Here is a 21514-nt window from a genome sequence, read left to right as displayed (position 1 = left end):
CCAGAGTTGTGTGAAATGCATTTATTTGTTGTTTGAAACTCCCTGGCATTGAACATTTATGTCAAGGATTAAATCCTGGATAAAAATCCCTAGCGCTTCATCAGAAAGGTCATTGTTGTTTTTCTCTAGTTGCAGGAGTAGTAATCCTGTGATTACCATCCATTCCCCAATTAGACAAAACTAAAAACAGGATGTAAAATTTTATTCCTTAGGATTTTGCTAATGGATACCAGATGTTTCCTACTTTACAGTAAGGTGTAGTGTATTTTTGTGTTTAACTTCTTTGTGTGTGGGTCTCCACATAATCTCCACTAGTGTATCTTGGTAGTTGAAGAATGGGAAAATTTTAGTGAGGAAATCACATAGTAATTTATCATTTGGACTGGTGATGTTGAAAATACTACAAAAATAAAACCCCCTCCCGATTCTGTGAACCATTTTCCTCTTCTCAGGGATAATTTCCAGCTTATCTATTGGATGCTACAGTTGCCTCTCTACAGCCCTGTTGGGTGTGTGTAACAATGAAAAGGCCAGATGTGTGCTTGCCTGCCTCATGCATCCTCAATAGGATTAGAGCTTCTTCTCTGGGACTTGGATTGCTCCTGGTTATATATGAAGTGAGAAGAACACAGCTGGAGTTTCGTTTGCCATGCTGTGCTTGAAGAACTAGCAAAACCTTTGAAAACCTTTGTGTTGGTGATATCTTAAGTGGTGCAGCCTTATGGGAAATTTAAATGACAACATAAGGAACCCTTTGATGTATTAACAAAGATACATATATTATCATAAAGCACTGTAGGTCTCTTTGTGTTCTTTGGGCTCCTGTATCTGATCATTTTCCACAAGCCATTACTAACCTTCAGAGCAACCTTCTGCTTACATTTCTCTGATATTTTCCACTTTGTTCTTAGTAGGTTCTCATGATGAGCCAAGTTTTAATGCTTAAACCCTGGTGTGTTGAGAAGTGTTCCATTCATGTTGTTTTTATGTCTCTTTTTATTATCTAATTACAGCTTCCCCTCAATGTCTTCAATAATTACTTCAGTCTTGGGTTTGATGCACATGTTACGCTGGAGTTCCATGAATCCAGAGGTAATAGGAACTTTTTATTTCCTTAGCCCTGTGGGTGGGCAGTTATTTTATTAATTAGAAATAGAGTTGGATTTAACATACTGTTCTTATAATTCAGAAGTAAAGCTGGAACATAAAACCTTAAGATACATACAAGAAGAAAAAGTGATTGTATCATGAGTTTCCAATTGATTCATGATTAAAAAATGAAAAAAGTACAAGGAAGATTGTAATTTACTGGAGGAAAAGGGCTAAAAGGGAAGATTTCCAAAGTTTTAGATCTTGTAAAGGAGATGGTATATAAGTCAGGTGCGAGTGTGGAAGTGGAGGGAAGAGAAGAGCCACAAGACTGGAAATAGCAGGAATACGATTGTGTTCTCAGACTAGACAGCTGTTACCTATGGATCAGTATAGCATAACATCCCTGGACTTGGTACAGACCCAGAGTGTCTCTATACAAGTAAAAGGGTTTAATGTCTGCAGAAGTGTCAGGAATTTGAGCAGTTGTAGCACCTTGTCTGTCCCCTTGCCAGTGGCAGTTATGCCCCCCTGTACATATTGACACGTGGCTTAAGCACTGATATGAATGGCTTTAGGCAGTGCTTGTAGAAACAAACCCTGTTCAGGTGTCTGCCTTCAGCTTTTGGTCATTCCAGCTTCATATGCAGGTATTTTTTCTGAAACACAGCCTTCCTTATATTCACTGTCATGCTATCAGAGTGTCATTTCAAGATGAAAAGATAGCACACTAACAACAGGCTAAATAAGAGCAGGATACATGATGGAATGAGCTAATGCATATTTTATGATGTTTAAGACTGCTTCAAGCTTTAGGAATAATAATGAGGGGCCACAAAAGGGCACAGGAATGAAATTATGACAGCTGTATGCGGTTTTTTTTATGAGTGCATATCACTCTGCATTGCTAATGTGACTGTGAATATACTGTATAGATTAAATGCATGGCTACTTTCTCATTTAATGGAGGCATTATTAAATAATGAAGTTATGGAGCCCTATAAAGAATGAATGTTATTCCAGACATGCCAGTGTTTTAAAAATTTACATGGGTGAAAAAGCACTTGGCAGAGCAAGCTGTGTGTCTGAGTACGTATGGCCAGGAGACCTTTTTGTAGCACAAGTCTTCACTGCTGGTGTCATCCTTATTTTCCTAAATGCAAAAATATGTGAAACGAATTCTATGTATTTTAGGAGATGAAAGCTTATAGCCTTGGAGGTGTTGCTGGTGTGTGGGTTGTATTGTTTTTCATGTGGAATTGGGGTTGTGCTGCTTGGAGAAGAAAAGCTTCCTGGGAGCACTAATTATAGCCTTTTGATACTTGAAGGGGATTTATAAGAAAAATGGGCCCTGTTTCAATAGGACAAGGGATAATGGTTTTAAGCAAAAAGAGTGTTAATCTGGACTAGATATAAGGCAGAAGTTTTTAACAATGAGGGTGGGTAAACGCTGGCACAAGTTGCCCAGAGAGGTGGTGGATGCCGCATCCCTGGAAACATTCAAGGTTGGGTTGAATGAGGCTCTGAGCAACCTGATCTAGATGAAGATGTCCCTGCCCATTGCAGAGGGCTTGGACTAGATGAACTTTAAAGGCCCCTTCCAGCCCAAAGTATCCTGTGGCTCAGTGAATTAAGCAATACAAAGCAGATTATGATCTCATTTACCATTGATGACAATCCAGAGAAATTCTTAGCAACAGTAGCAAAATGTAAAGTACTTTAACAGCTATAGCATTTATGCTCGAGATAAGTGGCTGTATGCAGTTGCTTATGTGGAGCTATTGTAATCGCACATAGTATTAAAACAAATGAATACCCTGCCTGCAAACCAAAATAAGATAAATTGATATGAACTCTCAGCCTAGCAGGACACTTTATGCAGTAGAGATTGGTCAGCTGTTATATTTAGAATAAGCAGTGATTGCAATGTCTCAGAGGAACCTATATATTAATGTGGCCTTTTCCATGGCAACCTCTACACTTTTCTTGTGACTAATCAGATTGAGACTTGAGGGTTGGATCCAAGTCTAATGTATTTAGCTCTGCTTCTTTGGGAAGTGTTCTGGGTAGTGGCTCTTTCCAACTTCCTCCATTGTTATCCTTATGCTTTGGTAGAGCATGGAAGATGCAATTTACTTTATCCCTGCTGACATGCTGTTTGATCCCTCAGCTCTGCAGGACTGTTCATTTGCAGGAAACTCCCCCACTGCACACAGAGTCTAACGTATTCAATTTTCCAGTTCCTTGATGGTTTAGGAATGGTGAGGATGGAGTGAGCCTTGGATATGCATTCAGTAATTTACTTCTACAATCAAGGTTACACTCAAATCAACTTAAGGCTCTATTTTACATCACAGAGTCCTTACTCCCTACCCATGCTCATCTGTGATGGCAGAAGTAGGAGCAGTAGGTTGAGAGACTGCTTAGTCCCTGACCTCAGAAGAGCTCCTTTCCTGTTCTAAACCAGGGCTTTTGTTATGGGGAGTGTTTGTCATAAGATCCATGTATGATCCAGTGCTGTGGTGTCTGCCGTCTGGAACCATTGGGGATAGTCACATGAGAGAACGTGCAGCACAGGCACTAAGCCTTCAGAAGCCTTCTGCTGCTTAGCATGGGGTGTCAGGACTCTGCAAAGAGCTGTGAGCTCAGTGTGATGAGATTTACTTATACAATTAAATTCATTTTTTGAGGTAGAAGGGGCCCTGTCTGAGTTTGAGTCACCTGTGACACAGCAACAGGTATAGTAACTGACCCAGCAAGCAAATCAGAAACCCCAAGCAGCTCATTTTTATGAAATGGAGCCACACATTGTGAGATGTAGTGGCTTCCAAGAGAACTAGAAGTATTGTGTTAAGTGGTCATTTGAGGGGTAATTTGGATGTGTCCTCACTAAAGTGCTGCTTTATCCAGAAGGACTGCTTTGGTAGTTTGATGTTTTCGCTAGAGAATCGATGAACAAGGGTGAGTAGTTGGTAGTAACACTGAATTCAGTGCCAGAAGGGCTGCTTCTGGAATCTCTAGATGCCACAAACAAGGAAAGCAGTTTCCAAGGAGGCCCAAGAATGAACTGTATTCTGGGAAATGTGCCTTGTATTGGGAGATTAAGGGAACTCCATTTAGCTTATTGGAAAGAGGGTTAAGAGGAAATTTAATTACTGCCTGTAAGTACTTACTCAAGGAGAAGATATCTGATAGTTGAAGGCTCTTTAATCCGACACAGAAGCGTGACAAGATTTAGCAGTTGGCAGTTGAAGTCTGAAAATTTCAAGATTGGAAACCTCCACATTTACATTAACAGTGAGAATAATTAACCATTAGATGTATATTGGTACTAGACTCAAATTTCTCCATCACTTGGAGTCTAATCAAAATGAAACAGCTTTCTAAATAGGTTTTAGAGTAGCCAATTCTTTTTTTCCTTTTTTTTTTTTTTGCTGCAAGAATCTTTGGGTAGATATGTCTATTCCTTAGTAACTCTCTAACACTTTCTTAAATTCTGATTAAATTCTTTAATTTAATCAGAATTTAAGGGTCTTTTCCACCTTGTAATTTACTAATACTATACTCCTTGTTCAAAGCACGGGTTAGTGTTTCATTAATTTCTAATAATTCTTAGAGAGTTGTTCTGCATTGCTAGAAACAGAAGTCTCACAAATCGTCATGAGGGGTCATAAGATTAATAGTCTGAGAGGTGTTAAATTAACTGATTAAATTCCTGTTACCTCTTTACTCATGTTTCCCTCTATTTCCACTCTCTACCAGAAAGGGGAAGGATTCAATATCAATGTTCAAAATCTGATAGCAGAGAAAGGCACAGATGGGGGACTCATACATGGAAAACCTACTTATGTTAATATTTTCACTGAGTGATACGCTGAAAGCACTGTAGTGCTAACAGGGAATGTGAAGGTATAATGAAGTCTACTTGTTTCATTAGGGTGTTCATACCTTTATTTTTCATCCTTTCACAGAAGCAAATCCAGAGAAATTCAACAGCCGATTTAGAAATAAAATGTTTTATGCAGGGGTAAGTACAGATTTGTCTTATGGAATGATGTTAACTTAGTTGTTTGAATGTTTTCTTAATTACCTTCCCCCTCACTTTCTCACATCAGGAGGTCATGCCAGTTACAATTTCAAGTGCACACATGCTGTTTCTGGCAGTGCCACACAGAGGTGTCTGTAGAAAAGAACCTGAGGTACTGTTGTTATACAGAGCTGAGCAGGTGTGAAAAGAGCCACTCCTTTGGACACAGTCATGGTCGTATCTTGGTCCCTCTGCTTCTGGCTCATAAGCTTCTCAAGACACTGCTCTGCTTCTTTCAGGGTTTGGGAAGTGCATTGATAGTGACTTTCCTAGAGGAATTCCCAAAGTTTTGGCCTTTGTAGCTTTGAGGAGTAGTCTTGGATGTAGGGCCATGGGGAGTGCAGGGCATAAATCAGGTATTTGGAGTGATTAATGATGTTTGAATATGCAAATATACTTGTGCATTCAGGAGGCAAATGGACAGCACTTTATTCTAAAGCTATTAAGAGCAAACACCATTTTGATAACGAGTGGCATATAATGTATTTCTGGATGGTGACACCCACTGTACCCATGTGCCTTAAACATGGAAACAAGTGAGTGAGCAGGAATTTGCACTTAACAGTCCAGGATATCTTGCACTGGGGTGTCCAAGGACTGTTTTTCAGTTAAGCTCTCAAAAGGAGAAGTATCACAATTTAAAACAAAATAAAATTATATCTTCTGAGAGAGTAACTTTGACAAAAGGATGGCATTTTGGTAATTAGCTCTGCAGGGGGATAAGAACTGAGGGGAAAAAAAGAGCAGAAGTGTTGGCAATTCCTGCACTTATTTCTGTTGCAGGCAGCCTTTACAGACTTTCTGCAAAGAAGCTCAAGAGATTTATCCAAGCATGTTAAAGTTGTGGTAAGTATAAGAAATTGTGTCATAGTATTTTGGGAAGGGGGTGGAGGTGGAGGTTTGGAGAGAGAGTGAGGTGAGAGTTTAATGGCTCTGTTACTTTTCAGTTTTGAGCATGACATTTGCAACACATTCCAAGGAAAGTCTTGGGAAAGTTGTTACAAAGCAGCAACACTTCTCTTGTCTGTGGCTCCATTCAGCAATTTCTCTGTGCTCTGTCACTTTGGCTTTGTAGTGTGATGGTACAGACCTGACTCCAAAGATCCAGGAGCTGAAGTTCCAGTGTATAGTGTTTTTAAACATACCCAGGTAAGTACAAGACAGATTCTTGAAGTTATACAAGAAAAATAAAAATAGTTTTCAAAAGACACTTACCAGCTGTCCTAGACTTGGTGAATGTGCAGGGAGCATTTTGCCTCTGGGCTACCTTGTTGAAAGCTGGCAGCTTATAATGCTATTAATGAGCAACCCAGAATGGCATCAGAGTTCAGAGTGCAGCAAAACCATCCTCTAACAAGTTGAATATCCTGATACAGTAGAAATGCTTAACAAACACACTTTGAAAAGTTGTTCATATAACCTGCAAATAAGTTAGTAAAGAGACAGATGCCTGGTGTTTTGCTTAATTAGAATCAGAGTGTGAAAAAAAGGAAAGGGGGAGGAGGGGACAGAAATGGAGAGAGGGGGAGGATAAGTATTTTACCAGTTAAGGAATACCAAACTGCTGAAAGAAGTTAAAAGGTGTCCTTAATAAAAATATAGCTGAATTATTAAAAGTTGTCAATCTCCTGCTCTCTAGAACAGTAGTCTCCAGGCTTAATTTGATTGTGCATCCCTATCAGTAAAAATCTTTCAAGCACCACCCCAATATTTGTATATTTATAAGTTATATACATGTACCTCTATACCAGTATTACAAACAATATAAAGCATGCACAAATATAAATTAAGAAAAAATGTCATGAAAATGAAACAAACACTTATTTTAATGTTTGTTTTAAAATTTTGCTTTCTTATTTATTAAAAGTAAAAGCAAGATTTTTCTTCACATCCTCTAATTGTCTTGTCAGTTGTGGATTTTTCTTGCATGCACCCCACTTTGGAGACCATTGCTTTAGACAACCTCCTACTTTGCTCCACGTGCAGTCCCAAGCACTTGCTCTTTTGAGTTCTGCACTGCAAGCTTCTACTTGGTGTCACCTCTCTAAAGTTCCCCCCTTCTATCACTTTTAGATCACTTTCACATCTATTCTTTGATGGTAGAAAAGAGAGATGCCACAGCTGTATCTGTTCCTGCTTCTTATGTCTCCCTGCCTCCTCAAGCTATGCAATGTTTTGCGTTCCTTGTGCTGTTAGAACTGCTGAGCTAGCAGGGAGAGAGGAAATAGGGGCAAAACAGCTTTATGGCTTAATAGCTCACCAGCAGGAATCAAAGCAAATGGGGAGAAAAGAGTGCTGCTGCTCTGTTACCTATTTCCTGGTGTTTCACCATTTTCCTCTCAGAGAGGAACCTGATAAAATTTATGGTGGATACATTTGCAGGTGTTGTATCAGCTTGGAAACAAGCGGAACAGGCTAATAGGCTACTAGTCAGGACCCATCTGGGCAAGCTGCTGCCTCAAACTCGCTCTCCAAACTTCTCTCTGTAGGTACTGTGCTGGCACAATGCCCTGGGGAAACCCTGGTGATCACAGAGACTTTGAGCCTCAGCGTCATGACGATGGCTACATTGAAGTCATCGGGTTCACCATGGCCTCACTGGTGAGTCCATGGGGGTGCTGCCAGGCTGGGTGAGCTCTGTGGGCAACACTGCAGAGGGCAAAATTGTCCTTGTTACTGAAGAACGAGTGGGTTTCCCTGTAGTCAGCAAAGGCCAAAGCATTTCTCTGCTGTTAAATGGCAGAGTCAAATTGTTCTTTTCTAATAAGAGATGTGTTATTTAATAATAAAAAGTATTCTTTGTAAAATATGGCTAATTTGCATCTGCAGTGCTTCCAAGTTAAATGGCAAGATTATTACAGTAAGAACAGTATGATAAATCATGATTTTACTGTGGGAGTGTTTTATGATCAAATAAATACTGCTTTTTTCTTTTTAACTTTTGTCTATTTCAATCTATTTCAATAAATGCCTATTTTTAGGTATAGCTAGCATATAAATATGAAAGATTATATTAAATTGTATGCACATTCAGTTTCCATATGCTCACCAAAAATCTTGTGAAACCTTAGTAATAGCTGTGGAACACTTTATTAAGTATTTCTTGCATGAATTTTATGTCTCCTTTTTATTCTGCTAGGAAAAGGAAATTCAGCCAACAATTTAATTTGTCACTGCACTTTCTGTCAATGCTGACCTTAAAGTGAACTAAAACTGAGTTACCATAAAAGCAATCTCTGTAAATACCCTGGTGTCCTGCTGTGGCAGTGGTCAAACACAGTGACAGTGTCTGCAGGGAGTGGTTAAAAGCAGCCAGAGTTGGTAGTTAGTGCTAGCACTAGCCTACCTAAGGCACTGCATCTTGGACTTAGAGTGGCCAACAGAAGGCCTGTAACTGGGCTTCCTGGCAGGTTTTTATAGCTCACACTTAGCTTCACGCCTGTAGGCCTTTGTTGCTGCTGTCTCATGTAAGCTAGTTTAAAACTAAGATGGATAAGCCTGTTTTAGCTAAATTCACTTTTTGTGTGACCTGCCCTCAGTCCATAACACTTTCACTAAATATCCATGATAATGGTGTTTGTTTCCTCAAAGAGAAATTCAGGCAAATCTAAGCTTCAAAGTAAGCAAAAGGCAGTCTTGGTCAATCTTTACTTTAAAAAGTTTGTCTGGGTTAAGGATAATTTTGTGGCATTTCTTTTTTTTTTTTTTTTTTTTGATGAGTCTAGTGGATTAGGAAAGAAAAATTGTTTATTAGCATAGTAGATCTTGTGGAATAAATGTCAAGAGTTTAGGGCATGTTTTTGAAAATGCTGTCAAAATTCTCTTTAGCATGTACCAACTGACAGTTTTCAGTCAGAAGAGTTTTTGGGTTTGCCACTAACACTGCTCCAGCCAATGGAAGTGGCTAAAATGATCTCAAAAGCTACCAACAATTTCAGCTGGGGCTGAATTCAAGATGTTGGGTCCTTTGAGCTGCTGTTTCTCTTTAAAGGAAGCCTAGTTGAGAACAGAGGGTCTACAGGTGTACATTGGTTGTGATGCTGAAGAACGATTGTAACCCTAGACTCTCTTGATATAACCCTAACTTGATTTGTATGTCTCTCAGATTTGCTTGCTCATACCTAAGTGGGTCTGTGAAACCAAGGGAAAGAAATACTTTATAAGAAGTATTAATTATTATATTATTGATGCTATTATCAATTGATCCATAATATTAAGTGCACAGAGCAGGATTAAGGCCTTGACTTGTGTTTAGGCTGTTCTCTGTCAGCATTGCATTAATATAAGATTTTTTTTTCTGCATGTGAGAGGTGAAAGCTAGCAGTCACATAATAGTCGTATTCATTGAAAAAATAAATTTCTGCCCAAATATGTCTGCCTAGAACTTGAAGGATCTGCTTATTGTCTTCCTTGCTTAATTTCTTTGAAATGAATTCTTAAACATGATATTTAATTGTTTTTAACAAGGTCCTTCTGCTTGCTCTTTTCAGCCAAATGTTGAGGTTGACTTGCTGTGTAGGCTTTCACAATAAAAAATTTAAATTTATCTTAATTATCATTAAGGACTATCCTTAGTCCTTCCTGTTCAGGAAGGGGAAATAATTTTTCTGTCTTGCAGATGTATCTAATTAGGGACGTTGTTTTAAAGAGCAAATAATTATTAACATTACTGTTATTGTAAAAACAAACCAACCAAAACAATTTGAAAGCTTGAAGAATGAACATAGGTATTTATTTGTGCGTGCACATATAGGTGATGAGTCCTGTAATGCACGTGGTTAGATATCTGCTTGTTGCCCACCACTTTTCTTTATGAAATTTGAAGTATTGCTTTGCAGTTTCAGGGTGAAAACACTTTCATTGTGCTCTTTTAGAAAAGCTTAGGTATGGAGTACTGTGTAATGGATGCTGGCAGCAAAGTGGCATTTTGGATTTGTTAACTGCCCCAGCTGTCTCTGTTCTGAGGTATCTTTTCTTTTCCCTGCTTGGTGTTTTGTTTGTTTGTGTTTTTTGTTTGTTTGTTTTTTGCAGGCTGCTCTCCAGGTGGGCGGTCATGGAGAGAGGTTGCACCAGTGCCGGGAGGTGACGCTTTTGACGTACAAGTCTATCCCCATGCAAGTGGATGGTGAACCCTGTCGGTTGGCTCCCTCACTCATCCGGATCTCCCTAAGGAACCAAGCCAACATGGTGCAGAAAAGCAAGAGGAGAACGTCTATGCCTTTGTTGAATGAGTGAGTTGCATATGTGCATGTCCTAGTGGCAGGAGGCCCGTGTGAGGCAGCATTTTCGGTCATGGATTTTGCATGTACTGGACTTGCAGCGCATTTGAAAAATAAATTTAAAAAAATCACATCTTCTGAAGTCCCTTTTCACTCTATTGTAAATACTTATCTGACTTTCTTTTACTCTTTACCTTCTGAGTTACCTCTGTCTTGCTTTTAGACTGGTGGTGTATCTTTCTGTCATGTATTTATTTATTTAGAGAGGTTTCTGCAGGCTTGGCAGTGTACCCCTTGGCTTCTGACAGTTCTGCATATGTATGCCATTTGCCCTTGAAGTTTTTTTTGATTTAGTTTCTCAGCTTTATTGATCTGCTTTTTAAGCTGCATTGAAGACCCTGTAAGAAATTGCCACAATCAAGAACTAATCAGGACATATTTCAGTCTCTGTTGTGAGCGCATGCTGCCTGGCAGAGTTTATGGAGAAATACCTGAATGTCCTGAAAGAACCCTTTGTACTTTGTAGGAAATCTTTCTCCAGTATAGAAACCCAAATGAGTAATGTGTTTTGTAAATATGACTAGAGAAAAGCTAAGAAGATTGGAAACTAGTAGCTTGTGAAGAGGAATACTTAGGACTAACATTCCTTTCCATGATTCAACCTTCTTTACAAGCACTTCAGGGATATTTTAATTAGAAGACACCTAAATGGTCAAATTTTGACCTATGAAAATGTCCATCTAATAAAGTCATTTAGATTATTTTGTAGAGGGTATTAACTGTAATCCTTGTATAGGTCTTTATTGCTGCTAAAATGAGTGATGCAAGGGACTTGGCTGTTTTTCATCAAGTATTCTAAATGTGAAGCAAAACAGTCTCTCCCTTATCCAAAGATACTGAACTAACAACCTAAAGTTATTAAGATTCATTTAATTCAAACACTCATGCACCAAGGGCTTTAATATTTCTCAGGAAATGGGTGGGGAATTTTGCTGTTGCAATTGTAATGGTGAGGCAAGTTCTGTGAAGAGATGTAGTACCTTTCACTAGACTAACTCATATAAATGGGGAAAAAAAGGACAAGGTCTTAGGCACATCTTTTCTTTTAGCTATCTGAAAAGTTGTCTCCCATACAGCTGTGTATCTAGTGAAAGATATTGCTTTACTTCAAACTTTGACTCCAGCCCTTAAGAGTTTTTTTGTCATCCCCTGGCTGTCAATCTACTCATGTAATCAAAGCCACCCTGGTTACTTTCAACATGTTCTTGTTCAATTTAGCACTCTGTTCTCTTACTGAGACTAATGCTTTTATTTTCAGTAGAAGCCCATTTCTCTGATGTGCAATTTCTATTTGTCTAGAAAATATATAAAGTATGCTCATCTTTCTGGAGCAGAGAATGGCAGACTCTTGACTGCGGGCAGCAGTGCCCAATTTCACCCAACCACTACTCTTCAGTCATTTGTGAAAGCTAGAATAAAGCAAAAGGCAATCCTGGGACATCTTTTCCTGCACTGAAGGAGATTTATGCAAACGTAAAAAGAAAATTCATGGTATTTCAAACTGATAATTAGCATGGTTAGGTTTGGACTTTTAGATCTGAATTTAAAGTATGGTAGGGAAATACAGATTTGTACTATATGCGAATTGTCAGGGGGATATTCTTTGTGGTTTAACTTTATTTAAATGTGCCATGGTACACTAAATTACTGTCACAGTCCTTTGATTTGGCTGAGGCATTTTTCTGCAGATCTGTGTCTTGGGAAAATGCAAATGATCTGTCAGGAGCTGGAGTCTCAGCTTCACATATCAGAAACTGTGTGTGTATATATTTACATCTATTTCTATATCTATCTGTGTATGTACTTCACTCTGAAGCATTGAAAGCGAAGGTCAGAGGAGTTGAATCTCATGGTGTGTTAAAAAGTAAATGGCATGTTAAAGGTTAAAATCTAAGATATTAGTATTGTAAGAAGTTGTCATGCTGATTGGTAGTATTGCACAAGTGAAGAAATTTGTAATTAAATATGTTTATCTATTTTTCTTAACTTGATATCTAGGATATAACTCCTTGTTCTGTTGGAATCTCCCAGAAAGCCTTGTATGGGATTGAACATGATAGATTAAGGGGTTATTTATGACTATAATTTGAACGTTAGATGTGTGAGATAAGTAAGTGGGTCTGGAGCTATCCTTAGTTACTAGGCAGCTCTTCTTGAGCTCCTTGCCAGGAAAGCAATTAGAAAATTATCTTGGTCACAGAAATGCAGAGTTGTTATTATTATCAGCTTTGATATTGTTGCCAGATAAGAAGTGGGAGTGATTAGAAAAAGACCTAATTTGAAGGAGATTTACACTGTTTCTGTATTTTTTTGTCCCAAACATCTTTGTTCTGGGGGGTGGGGTTTTTTCTCCTTGAAACCCTTGTTGCCTAAGTTCTCATTCCTGTTCCCCACTATTGATCATGGTAGCATGTGAAAGAGACAGCGTATAGCTCAGTTTTCTGTGATCGAGCCAAGAAAGTGGTTGTTGTGAGCTATACCAAAAATGATGGGGAATAAGAAGAGAAACTCTGGTTCAGCTTTTCCAGGAATAATTTTCTGATTAGAAACTCCTGCGTAGTATATCCCCCAGTAAATTTCAGTTAATGAACACTTTATGAATTGCAAAATGTACTTGGCTCTCACTGACTTTTAGTTTGGGTTGAGGAAGAGCGTCCTGCAAAATGGAAGAGGAAAAAGAGGGAAGGGCTTTTAGATGAAAAAAATTCTATACACCTGAGAAAAAGAAGGGCACCATTTGGATATTAACACTAAAGGTGAATTAATATTGGGAGTCACTGTATATAAAATGCAAGTTTACCTAAAGTATGAGAAAAAAGAATGGAAACAACAATTTGTCATTGTGGATACATAATCTCCAGTAAGGGTATTTTTTCTTAAACGGTAATTAGAGATGGTCAACCCTTGGAGCCAATTCTATCCATCTGGATCTCAGCTTTCATGTTTGCCTTTTTGGACCTGCTTCCAAAGTCTGTTTTACTTTGAAATTTTTCAGTGCCTGTGGAAGAAATTCCGGGGTCCCTTGTCCTACTTGTATACTTATATGCCGAGCTTGTCACTGGTCCTTACTTGTGTCTTTGGAAAACACCTGTGTGCCACATAGCAGTGATTTTCTCCATTTGCATGTCTTCAGTTGCCTTTGGCTTCCTAGTGTGAGCTCAGAGCTCTGCATGTCCCTTCATTCAACTTTTATGTGACACATTCCTTTTGTTTCTGTTTAAATGTTGTGTGTCTTTCTTTCTTCTCCTCCACTCCTTCTCTCTTTCTCTCACCATTTTTTCTTGTCTGTCCTCACTGTGTGCTGTTTTTCTCCTGGCCACTCATTTCCTGCTGCCTTATAGTATCCATAAAGTGCAGTCTGCTGACCTGAGGAGAGTCTCGGCTCCCCCTGATTCCTTCACTGTGTGAGTATCTGGCTTTTTTCTATCCTATAAGTTCCACAGCCTTTTGTTATTACCCTGTGTCATTCAGCCAAGAGATGAGGCAGTAAAATCCAGTGACAAATGGGAAGAGGGAGATTAGGTGACAGCACGACTGATGGGTGCAGGCTCTTGCCAGGAAGGGCACGGTTCTGTAGTAGCCAAGTAGTGTGAGCAGGACATATCTGGTGATGGTGACCAGGTTCAGCCATGAGCCAGCTCCCCAGACATCCATAGCAACAGGCAGATCTGAAGTTAAATGCCAGGCACCATTCCTGGAAAGAACTGAGATGAGATCTTTTCAATCCAACACAGGAGGTTTCCTCTGAACACGAGGAAAAATACTTTTTGTTATAAGGTTGACAGAGCACTCTCACAGATTGGTAAGAGAGGTTTCAGAATATCTGTCTTTAGTGATATTCAAGACACTGGACCTGGTCCTGGACCTGGTCCTGGACAGCCTGTGCTAGGTGGTCCTGCTTGAGCAGGAGTTTACACCAGATCACCTCCAGAGGTCTGTTCCAACTTCAGCCATTCTGTGATTCTGTGAAATTTCAGAAATCTGCAATACTTCATTGTTATTTTGCAAACAAGGTAAGATTTCCAGTTTGGTGTGCCTTATTCCTGGGTCCTATTTGGGTACACTAAATTACTGTCACAGTCCTTTATGCTCCTTTATGAGGAGCATAAAGTAATGAAACCAACTTGTCTCACCAACTCAACATCTAAAGCAGCCTCTAGAAAAAAGTTGGGGTAACCCTTATTTCTTACACAGAACATTGAGCTGTGTGTCTGGGAGAATAAGTACTATATCCAAGCTCAGGGATATCCCTTGGAAAATGACCTCCGAGTTTTGATGCAGTTCATTTTAATGTCCCGTTTGATAATCAACTGTCAGGATAAAGCAGGGAGAGAAAGACTTGCAATCCCCAAACTAATTTGAAAGTCAAAGATGTTTTCTATCTTAAAATCTGTAAAAATAGATTAAATATGCTGCTGCACTGGGGCTGCCAATTATTATGTCTGGCAAATTAAAATAAGAACCCATGAGGTAACAGGGAAATTTGATTTGGATTATGATGGCTTTGAGATTCAAACATGCCCTTGTTTTGTTGTTGAACAACATAGAAGCAGACTGAGTTCCAGTTAGTACTGAACAGCAGGGCAGATCCTACTGAGACCTGGATGGATATAGCTTATCTTAGGTAAATGTCAGGATTTCTGTGGCAAGAAATGCATGGGAATTTGGGGTAGCCAATTTATTAGGATCATATGGTGTTTTTTGCAGGGACAGTAGAACTGTAGTGTGATCTATTGCAAATGTTTGTACAAGGTGTGTAATTAAATATAAGTGTTGTATTTTTGAGGCTCTTTTAAAAGGAAGGTAAAGACTTACATTTTCCAGCTTTATGTTCAGAGATGAGAAGATGCACATGTGAGAGTAAGTTTGTCTTATGTGATTGATGCAAAGGAATGCTGAAAAAATTACCATTGAAAAATAAAACATAATTTACTTGTGTAACTCCTACAGCCCTTCTACAAGTGGAATAAACACTGTGGGTAGGCTGTAATTATTTTTTCAATTACAAAATCTGCATAAATGAAAATACAAATATCACTGTATTGGTAAATCCTATTCCTTTATGGAGTTTATGTGGCAGAGAATGTCTATAAAACCTGTGTGAATAACAAAAGGGTAATAGAAAATAATATTTTTGCTTATAGAGACAGAATCAACTTTCTCAGGCTGAATATGGTTACTGTCTACAAGAGGAGAGTCTAATAAAGAACAGTAGGAGACAAGGTGTAAGGGAGAAAGTGGTAGAAAGTGAGCTATTTTCCAAATGCAAAGTTAAGGATGAAAATGCTTATAGACATCTTCTCATTTTTTTATGAAACATGATTTATAGGGAATTGAGTCTCATCCTTTCTTTATCAGTTTTTCCTGTTTAGTATGTGGGTTTCTGAACATGAGCTGTCCCATGTGCTCTGGCAGCCCAGGAAGCCAACCATATCCTGGGCTGCATCAAAAGGAGCGTGGCCAGCAGGTCAAGGGAGGTGATTCTGCCCCTCTCTTCTGCTCTTGTGAGACCCCACTGGAGTGCTGCATCCCGCTCCAGGTCCCCAGTCCCCACCATGGGAAGGACATCAACCTGTTGGGGTGAGTTCAGGCAATTAGAGCAATGGAGCACATCTCCTATGAGGGAAGGCTGAGGGAATTGGGATTGTTCAGCCTGGAGAAGAGAAGGCTTTGGGGTGACCTCATTGTGGCCTTCTGGTGCCTGACGGGAGCCTACAAGAAATATGGAAAGGGACCATTTACGAGAGCATGTAATAAAAAGTGGAATCATTTCAGCCTGTAAGAGAGTAGGATTAGATCAGATATTAGGAAGAAATTCTTTACAGTCAGGTACTGGAACAGGTTGTCCAGAGAGGTTGTGGGTGCCCGATCCCCGGAGGTGTTCAAAGCCAGGTTGGGTGGGGCTTTGAACAACCTGGTCTTGTGAAAAGTGTCCCTGCTCATGGCAGAGGAGTTGGAACTGGGTGATCCTTAAGGTCCCTTCCAACCCAAAAAATTCTGTAATTCTGTTTAGTGGGATTATTACTACTGGAGAATCCACTGTGCTTGTAAAGTGTGAGAGAATCACAGTTAGCATGCAGGAGAAGAAAAGCAAGTACCAGGATTCTACTGGGAACTTTAGTATGTGTTTGTACTTTAAGTGTCTGTATTTTAAATGTCTGTGTGGGTGTGGCCTCTACAAAGCAAAGTGTGTTTGCTGAAGCAATTGTGAGATAAGAAAGTGCCAAAGAATTTACTACAGTTGGGTTAACCTGGCTTATCTGGGATAACACTTATGTCCTGGTTTTGGCTGGGTCATGGCTGATTTTCTCCCTAGTAGCTGGTACAGAGCTGTTTTTTGGATTTATGGAAAATATAATGTTTTGGCTGTTGCTAAGTAGTGTTTATCCCAAGTAAAGGACTTTTCAGTGTCTCATACACTGCTGCTGAGGAGCTGCACTCAAAGCTGGGAGGGTGTGAGGCCAGGTCAGCTGACACAAACTGGCCAAAGGGATATTTCACACCAGAGAAGGTCGTGCCCAGTATGTAAACTGGAGGAGTTACCTGGGAGGGGTCTGACCCCTCTTTGGGAATGGGCTGGGTGTTAAGCAATTGCATTGTGCATCACTTTTTTCTTTCAGGTTTGTTACTCTCTCTACCCTCCACTTATCATTACAATTATTATTATTACTGCCATATTTATTATTAGTACATAATTTTGTTCCATTATGAAATCCTTATCTCAACTATGAGGTTTACCTTTCCTTTCCAGTGCTTCTCCCACCCAAAGGGACTGCCCTTTTGCCCAGCATTCCATGACATGGCTGCTCATCTAGCTCAGATTCTCAAATGAAAGAAAAAAAAAATACGTGGTAGGGCTTATAATTTTAAAGTTATTTGTTTAGATAAAGAGCTTAGCAAGAGCTTTACCTTAAAATAATAGTGAACTTTTGTGAAACCCTGAAATTCATCCATAGAAGAGACTGGATGAGTCTGATCTGTTGTGGCAGTTCTTATGATTTAAATAGATAGATGCTGTCAGAAACGTATTTTTAATGTACCATTTCCAAGCTTTGTCAATGTGATCTTGAGAGGAAGGTGAATTTCTTTTTGTCTTCTGGCTACAACTTTCCTCTTTCCAATTGTTCTAAACACTGGAACATTTAATTAATTTTTCATGTTTATTTCTTCTCTAGGAGACAGGTAATTCAATAATCATTCATTGTCACTGCAAACATTCCCTAAAAGACTGATTTTTTTTTTTTTACTCGAGTATTTGTTGTATGGGGGGAAGTAGATTTCCTTTTCTGTTTACTGAATTGTGTTAAAATCTGTTTGTGTGTAGGATGGTGGAGGCTGTATTATTGAAGATCTATCAGAAATTTGTCACTGGATTCTGTACACTTGTTGGACTGTTTGTTCTTATTATTCCTTTCTCTACGGAGACATGAAGCATAAGAAATGGTTCATAAATAACTGATATAGGGATTGGGGTATTTATAATTTACAGGTCTGTCTTCCCAGCTGAATCAGCCTGGTGGCATGGCAGAAGTGTAACCGGCTGCTGTGCAGGAGTGCCAGACTTGGGCAGGACCCAAGCTCGCTCTGCCCCTGTTGTTCCCTGGGTGCCTGGAGGCAGGAGCATGTTTTCTAGGAAAACCAGCTGTGCTCCAAGTGAGCTGTCTGGCATCCTCTCACTTGTTGCTGGATGATCAATAGGGGTGAGAGGAGGAAGTCACAACTTCAGCAAAAACTGAGTGTATTTTCTAGGTGAAAGATCTTGGAGAAGATTCGTATTTAGGGTTTATGTTTAAATGAAATCCTTATAAATAATAACATGAACAAACAGAATGGTTTAGTTGACCCAAATCTTTATTTACATCCTCATGAGGCAAATGACATTTAGTATTTAATTCTGTGGATTGATGTGTTTTTGGAATGAGGATCTTAATTAGATTCTTTAGGAGGTAATGGAATTCATTCATCCATACTTTCAAATACATTTTGTTGACTGTGTAATACACCATTCAAAAAATAGTAGACAAGTAATTTAAATATTTTGGGTTGAATTAAAGCACAGAAATATCCCCAAATTTATTTATAAATTGTTACTATATGTGGAAAGCTTTTCTTCCTCTCGTTGTGGCTGAGCAAGTTGTTTTACACAGTATTCAGAGACATCTGTTTCTATTAATACTGTACTAGTGTTTGTTTTCGGTGACATTCATCACCCTGTTATTTGCTTTTACATGGACATGCTTATGTATTTAATCTTTCTGGTTTCTGCATGTACTGAGTATGTCTGAACAAAGACAAACTGATCGATTTGTATAATAATATGGATTATTATGCAGTGTCTATGAAGACTACAGAAGCGTTGATAGTGGAAGTATTTTGCTCAGCTGCATTAAATAGAGTTCTGTGAATGAATGAGTTAATTAGTTTGACTGATGAGGACAATATACTCTGGTGTCAATTGCTAGTCTGATAGCACAAGAAATGAATATTCAAATAGTGAGTTTTAGAATCAAATTTATTTTGAATAGGTAATAAAATTTAGTGACAAAAGGTGTCAGCCAATGACTATTCTAAGAGGAAAAGGGTGTTTGCAAAGAACTGATGAACAAAACAAGCTTCAGTTACTGAATAAATGTCTCTTTTGTGCATGTGTCAATATACACACATTTTTAGGAATGTGTACATGCCTACTTGTATAACAAATATGCTACTTGTGACTGGACCTGGCTGCATGTATAAATCTCTGCCCTGTAGAAAGGACCTCTTGGCATTGTTATTTCTGATAATAGTTTATTTTCTATAGAAAGCTACTGTTTCCAAGGCTACGTTTTTTTTGACTAGGACAGCTAAACTTTTCAAGTGGACAAGAGGCCAAGTTCTGTTTCTTTCCAGTTGTATGTTTTAGCACACAACCTGTTTATGTAGTAGTTTTAGCCTGTCTTTATAAAAATGGTGTGAGAGGAGGGCGGAACAGAATATCAAACTCTGGTACTTGGCAGCTGATTGCCCTCCTACACTGGACCTGCTCCTATTTCTCCTCAGAAAATACATCACACTTAAGATGGCCTGCTTGCTGCTCCTGCAGAAGCAAAGTCAGAGATATACAATGTGCCTATATACCAAAAATTATACTTTTTGCAAAAGCATGGGAAGTGTCCTCTTAAACATTTTCTAATTAAAAGATAATTTTGTAGAGTGTGTGTGTGGCTCCTGGAAAAACAAATATATTCTAGATTTGCTCTTCATTTTGGATATTTTTCTCCCTTGAGCTGGCTCACTTCTTTGCAGGTGAGAGGACTAATTTGACTCAGAAGGTGATACTGTGTATGCAATAGGTTGCCATCAGCTTCAAGCTAGGAAATAACATTTGTTTTTCTTCCTTGCCTGGCAATAGGTAGTGAGTCAGCATATCTACAGAAGTCAGTGTTGTCTTTCTCTCCCCTTGGTGTCCAAACACTATCCTCAGGTTCTCACAGGTAGGTTGAGGAGAGGCAGTTAGCCAAGGTTTGGCAGATGTTGGCATGAGGTCATCCTGTTTCGCTGTCTTTCCTCTCCTGCTTTCATGAGATATTCAGGTTATTCACTGAGATAATGAGTTGAAATGAGGCCTGTTGTGGTAAGTCTACCACTGATTAATTGATGAAGAAAATTCACATTTGAACCAGTGCTTAGAAATGAGGTAACACAGGTAATGCTTGTGAGATGTGCCTTGTACTGCACTAGCAGTGCAAATGCTGTAGGTCAAATAGTTTAAAATTGAGGTGAAGAGAGAAGCAAACCTGTATATTTATGGTAGTACACAGCATTATGGCTTTCAAAAGGCAGTGTGTATTAGTCAATATTACTGTAGGCAGAGTCCTGTTACTAACAGAATTAAAACAGAAAATATAGACAGTCTTTTGGTGAAAGCACGGAATGAGTAATCATTGCTTTTAACTGACCTGGGGCTGAGTTCCTATAGAACAGGCATTTGCTGTGTGCATTATAATACACAGGTCGTCTATCTTTCTTCAGAAGTGGAAAATGCAAATGGGGCTAAGTTAATTTGCATAGCATCCAGCAAAACTTAAAAAAATCATATAATAGGTTATATTAAGGTAAGAATTAGTGTGAAATGAAAAAAAAAGCTTTTCTGGACAAATTTCTAGAAATATATGAACACTTAAGTTTCTAGATACTGACCTATTGAGTCTTTCAAAATTATCACTAGTTGAGGTATCTAAATCACACCAAAATCTGTAAAAATGATGTTAGCATACAGCTACTTGCTTTTAAAAGTCCTCCTGGGTTCTGAGTACTAGACTTACAATATTAGAAATCTGGTTGTTAGCCACATTTTTGTTGACTGTTTCTAAGACAAGACATGCTGGATCAGGATCCTTCAGTAATGTGGTGTGGATGCTCTGATGGGCAGAGGAATGGTTGTCCTGAGATACTTCCCAAGAAGTATCTTTCCATGTCTTGAAATTCAAGGTGGCAGATCTGCTGGCTGTGGTAGGCCTCTAAGAATGTACACAAAGTCGAACTGGAGAAGGGGGGGGTAGCTGCATAGGGGTGTAAGAACTCAGAAAAATCTTTACACACAAGCAACAAAAGGGATTCTTGATCTTGCTTATTATTTAAGGTGTAATGTCTATGCTTTTGTGCAGTAGAAAGTCATAATTTTAAATGCAGGAATAGGCCTGTGGGGACTTGGCCCAGTTTTGAAGAGGCTTGTTCTTCTTCTTTCAGAGAAGATTGAAATCCCTTCACATCGTGTTTTCCTTCACTCTTCTAGGGAACAATTTATCTAAGAAACTTTCTTCTTTTCTTGCAGCCCTCATTCCATCCCAGATCGCCTGCGGATCAGAGTGAACAAGATCAATTTACAGGAATACGAGGGGCTACATTACGACAAGGAAAAACTCCGTGAAGCTTGTAAGTTGGAAGTAGCCAGATTGTAGCAGCTTTTGGTAGAACATTCTGTACAAATCTTACCTTGACCAAAACAACTCCTACCCCAAAAATAACAACAAAAAAACCCCAAACACAGAGGCAAGCATACATTTTTGGATGAGTAATG

At 39.0% G+C, this 21514-nt stretch overlaps 1 protein-coding gene across 8 annotated transcripts in view; it reads left to right on the top strand.

Annotated features, from left to right (window-relative positions):
• DGKI (diacylglycerol kinase iota) overlaps positions 1-21514 on the top strand; it is a 211759-nt gene that overhangs the window by 113999 nt on the left and 76246 nt on the right. For 6 of the 8 annotated variants that reach the window (XM_039570688.1, XM_039570684.1, XM_039570686.1 and 3 more), the window contains 8 exons: positions 1014-1092; positions 5061-5116; positions 5960-6022; positions 6252-6325; positions 7666-7777; positions 10208-10407; positions 13797-13859; positions 21269-21369. In XM_039570688.1, the coding sequence (XP_039426622.1) occupies positions 1014-1092; positions 5061-5116; positions 5960-6022; positions 6252-6325; positions 7666-7777; positions 10208-10407; positions 13797-13859; positions 21269-21369 (748 nt within the window). The remainder of the gene's footprint in view (positions 1-1013; positions 1093-5060; positions 5117-5959; positions 6023-6251; positions 6326-7665; positions 7778-10207; positions 10408-13796; positions 13860-21268; positions 21370-21514) is intronic. The other 2 variants (XM_039570689.1, XM_039570685.1) reach the window with 1 other exon arrangement.

Source organism: Corvus cornix, chromosome 1A (assembly GCF_000738735.6).
Source record: "Corvus cornix cornix isolate S_Up_H32 chromosome 1A, ASM73873v5, whole genome shotgun sequence".
NCBI classification, from domain to species: domain Eukaryota; kingdom Metazoa; phylum Chordata; class Aves; order Passeriformes; family Corvidae; genus Corvus; species Corvus cornix.
This window is presented reverse-complemented; position numbering and strand designations above follow the sequence as displayed.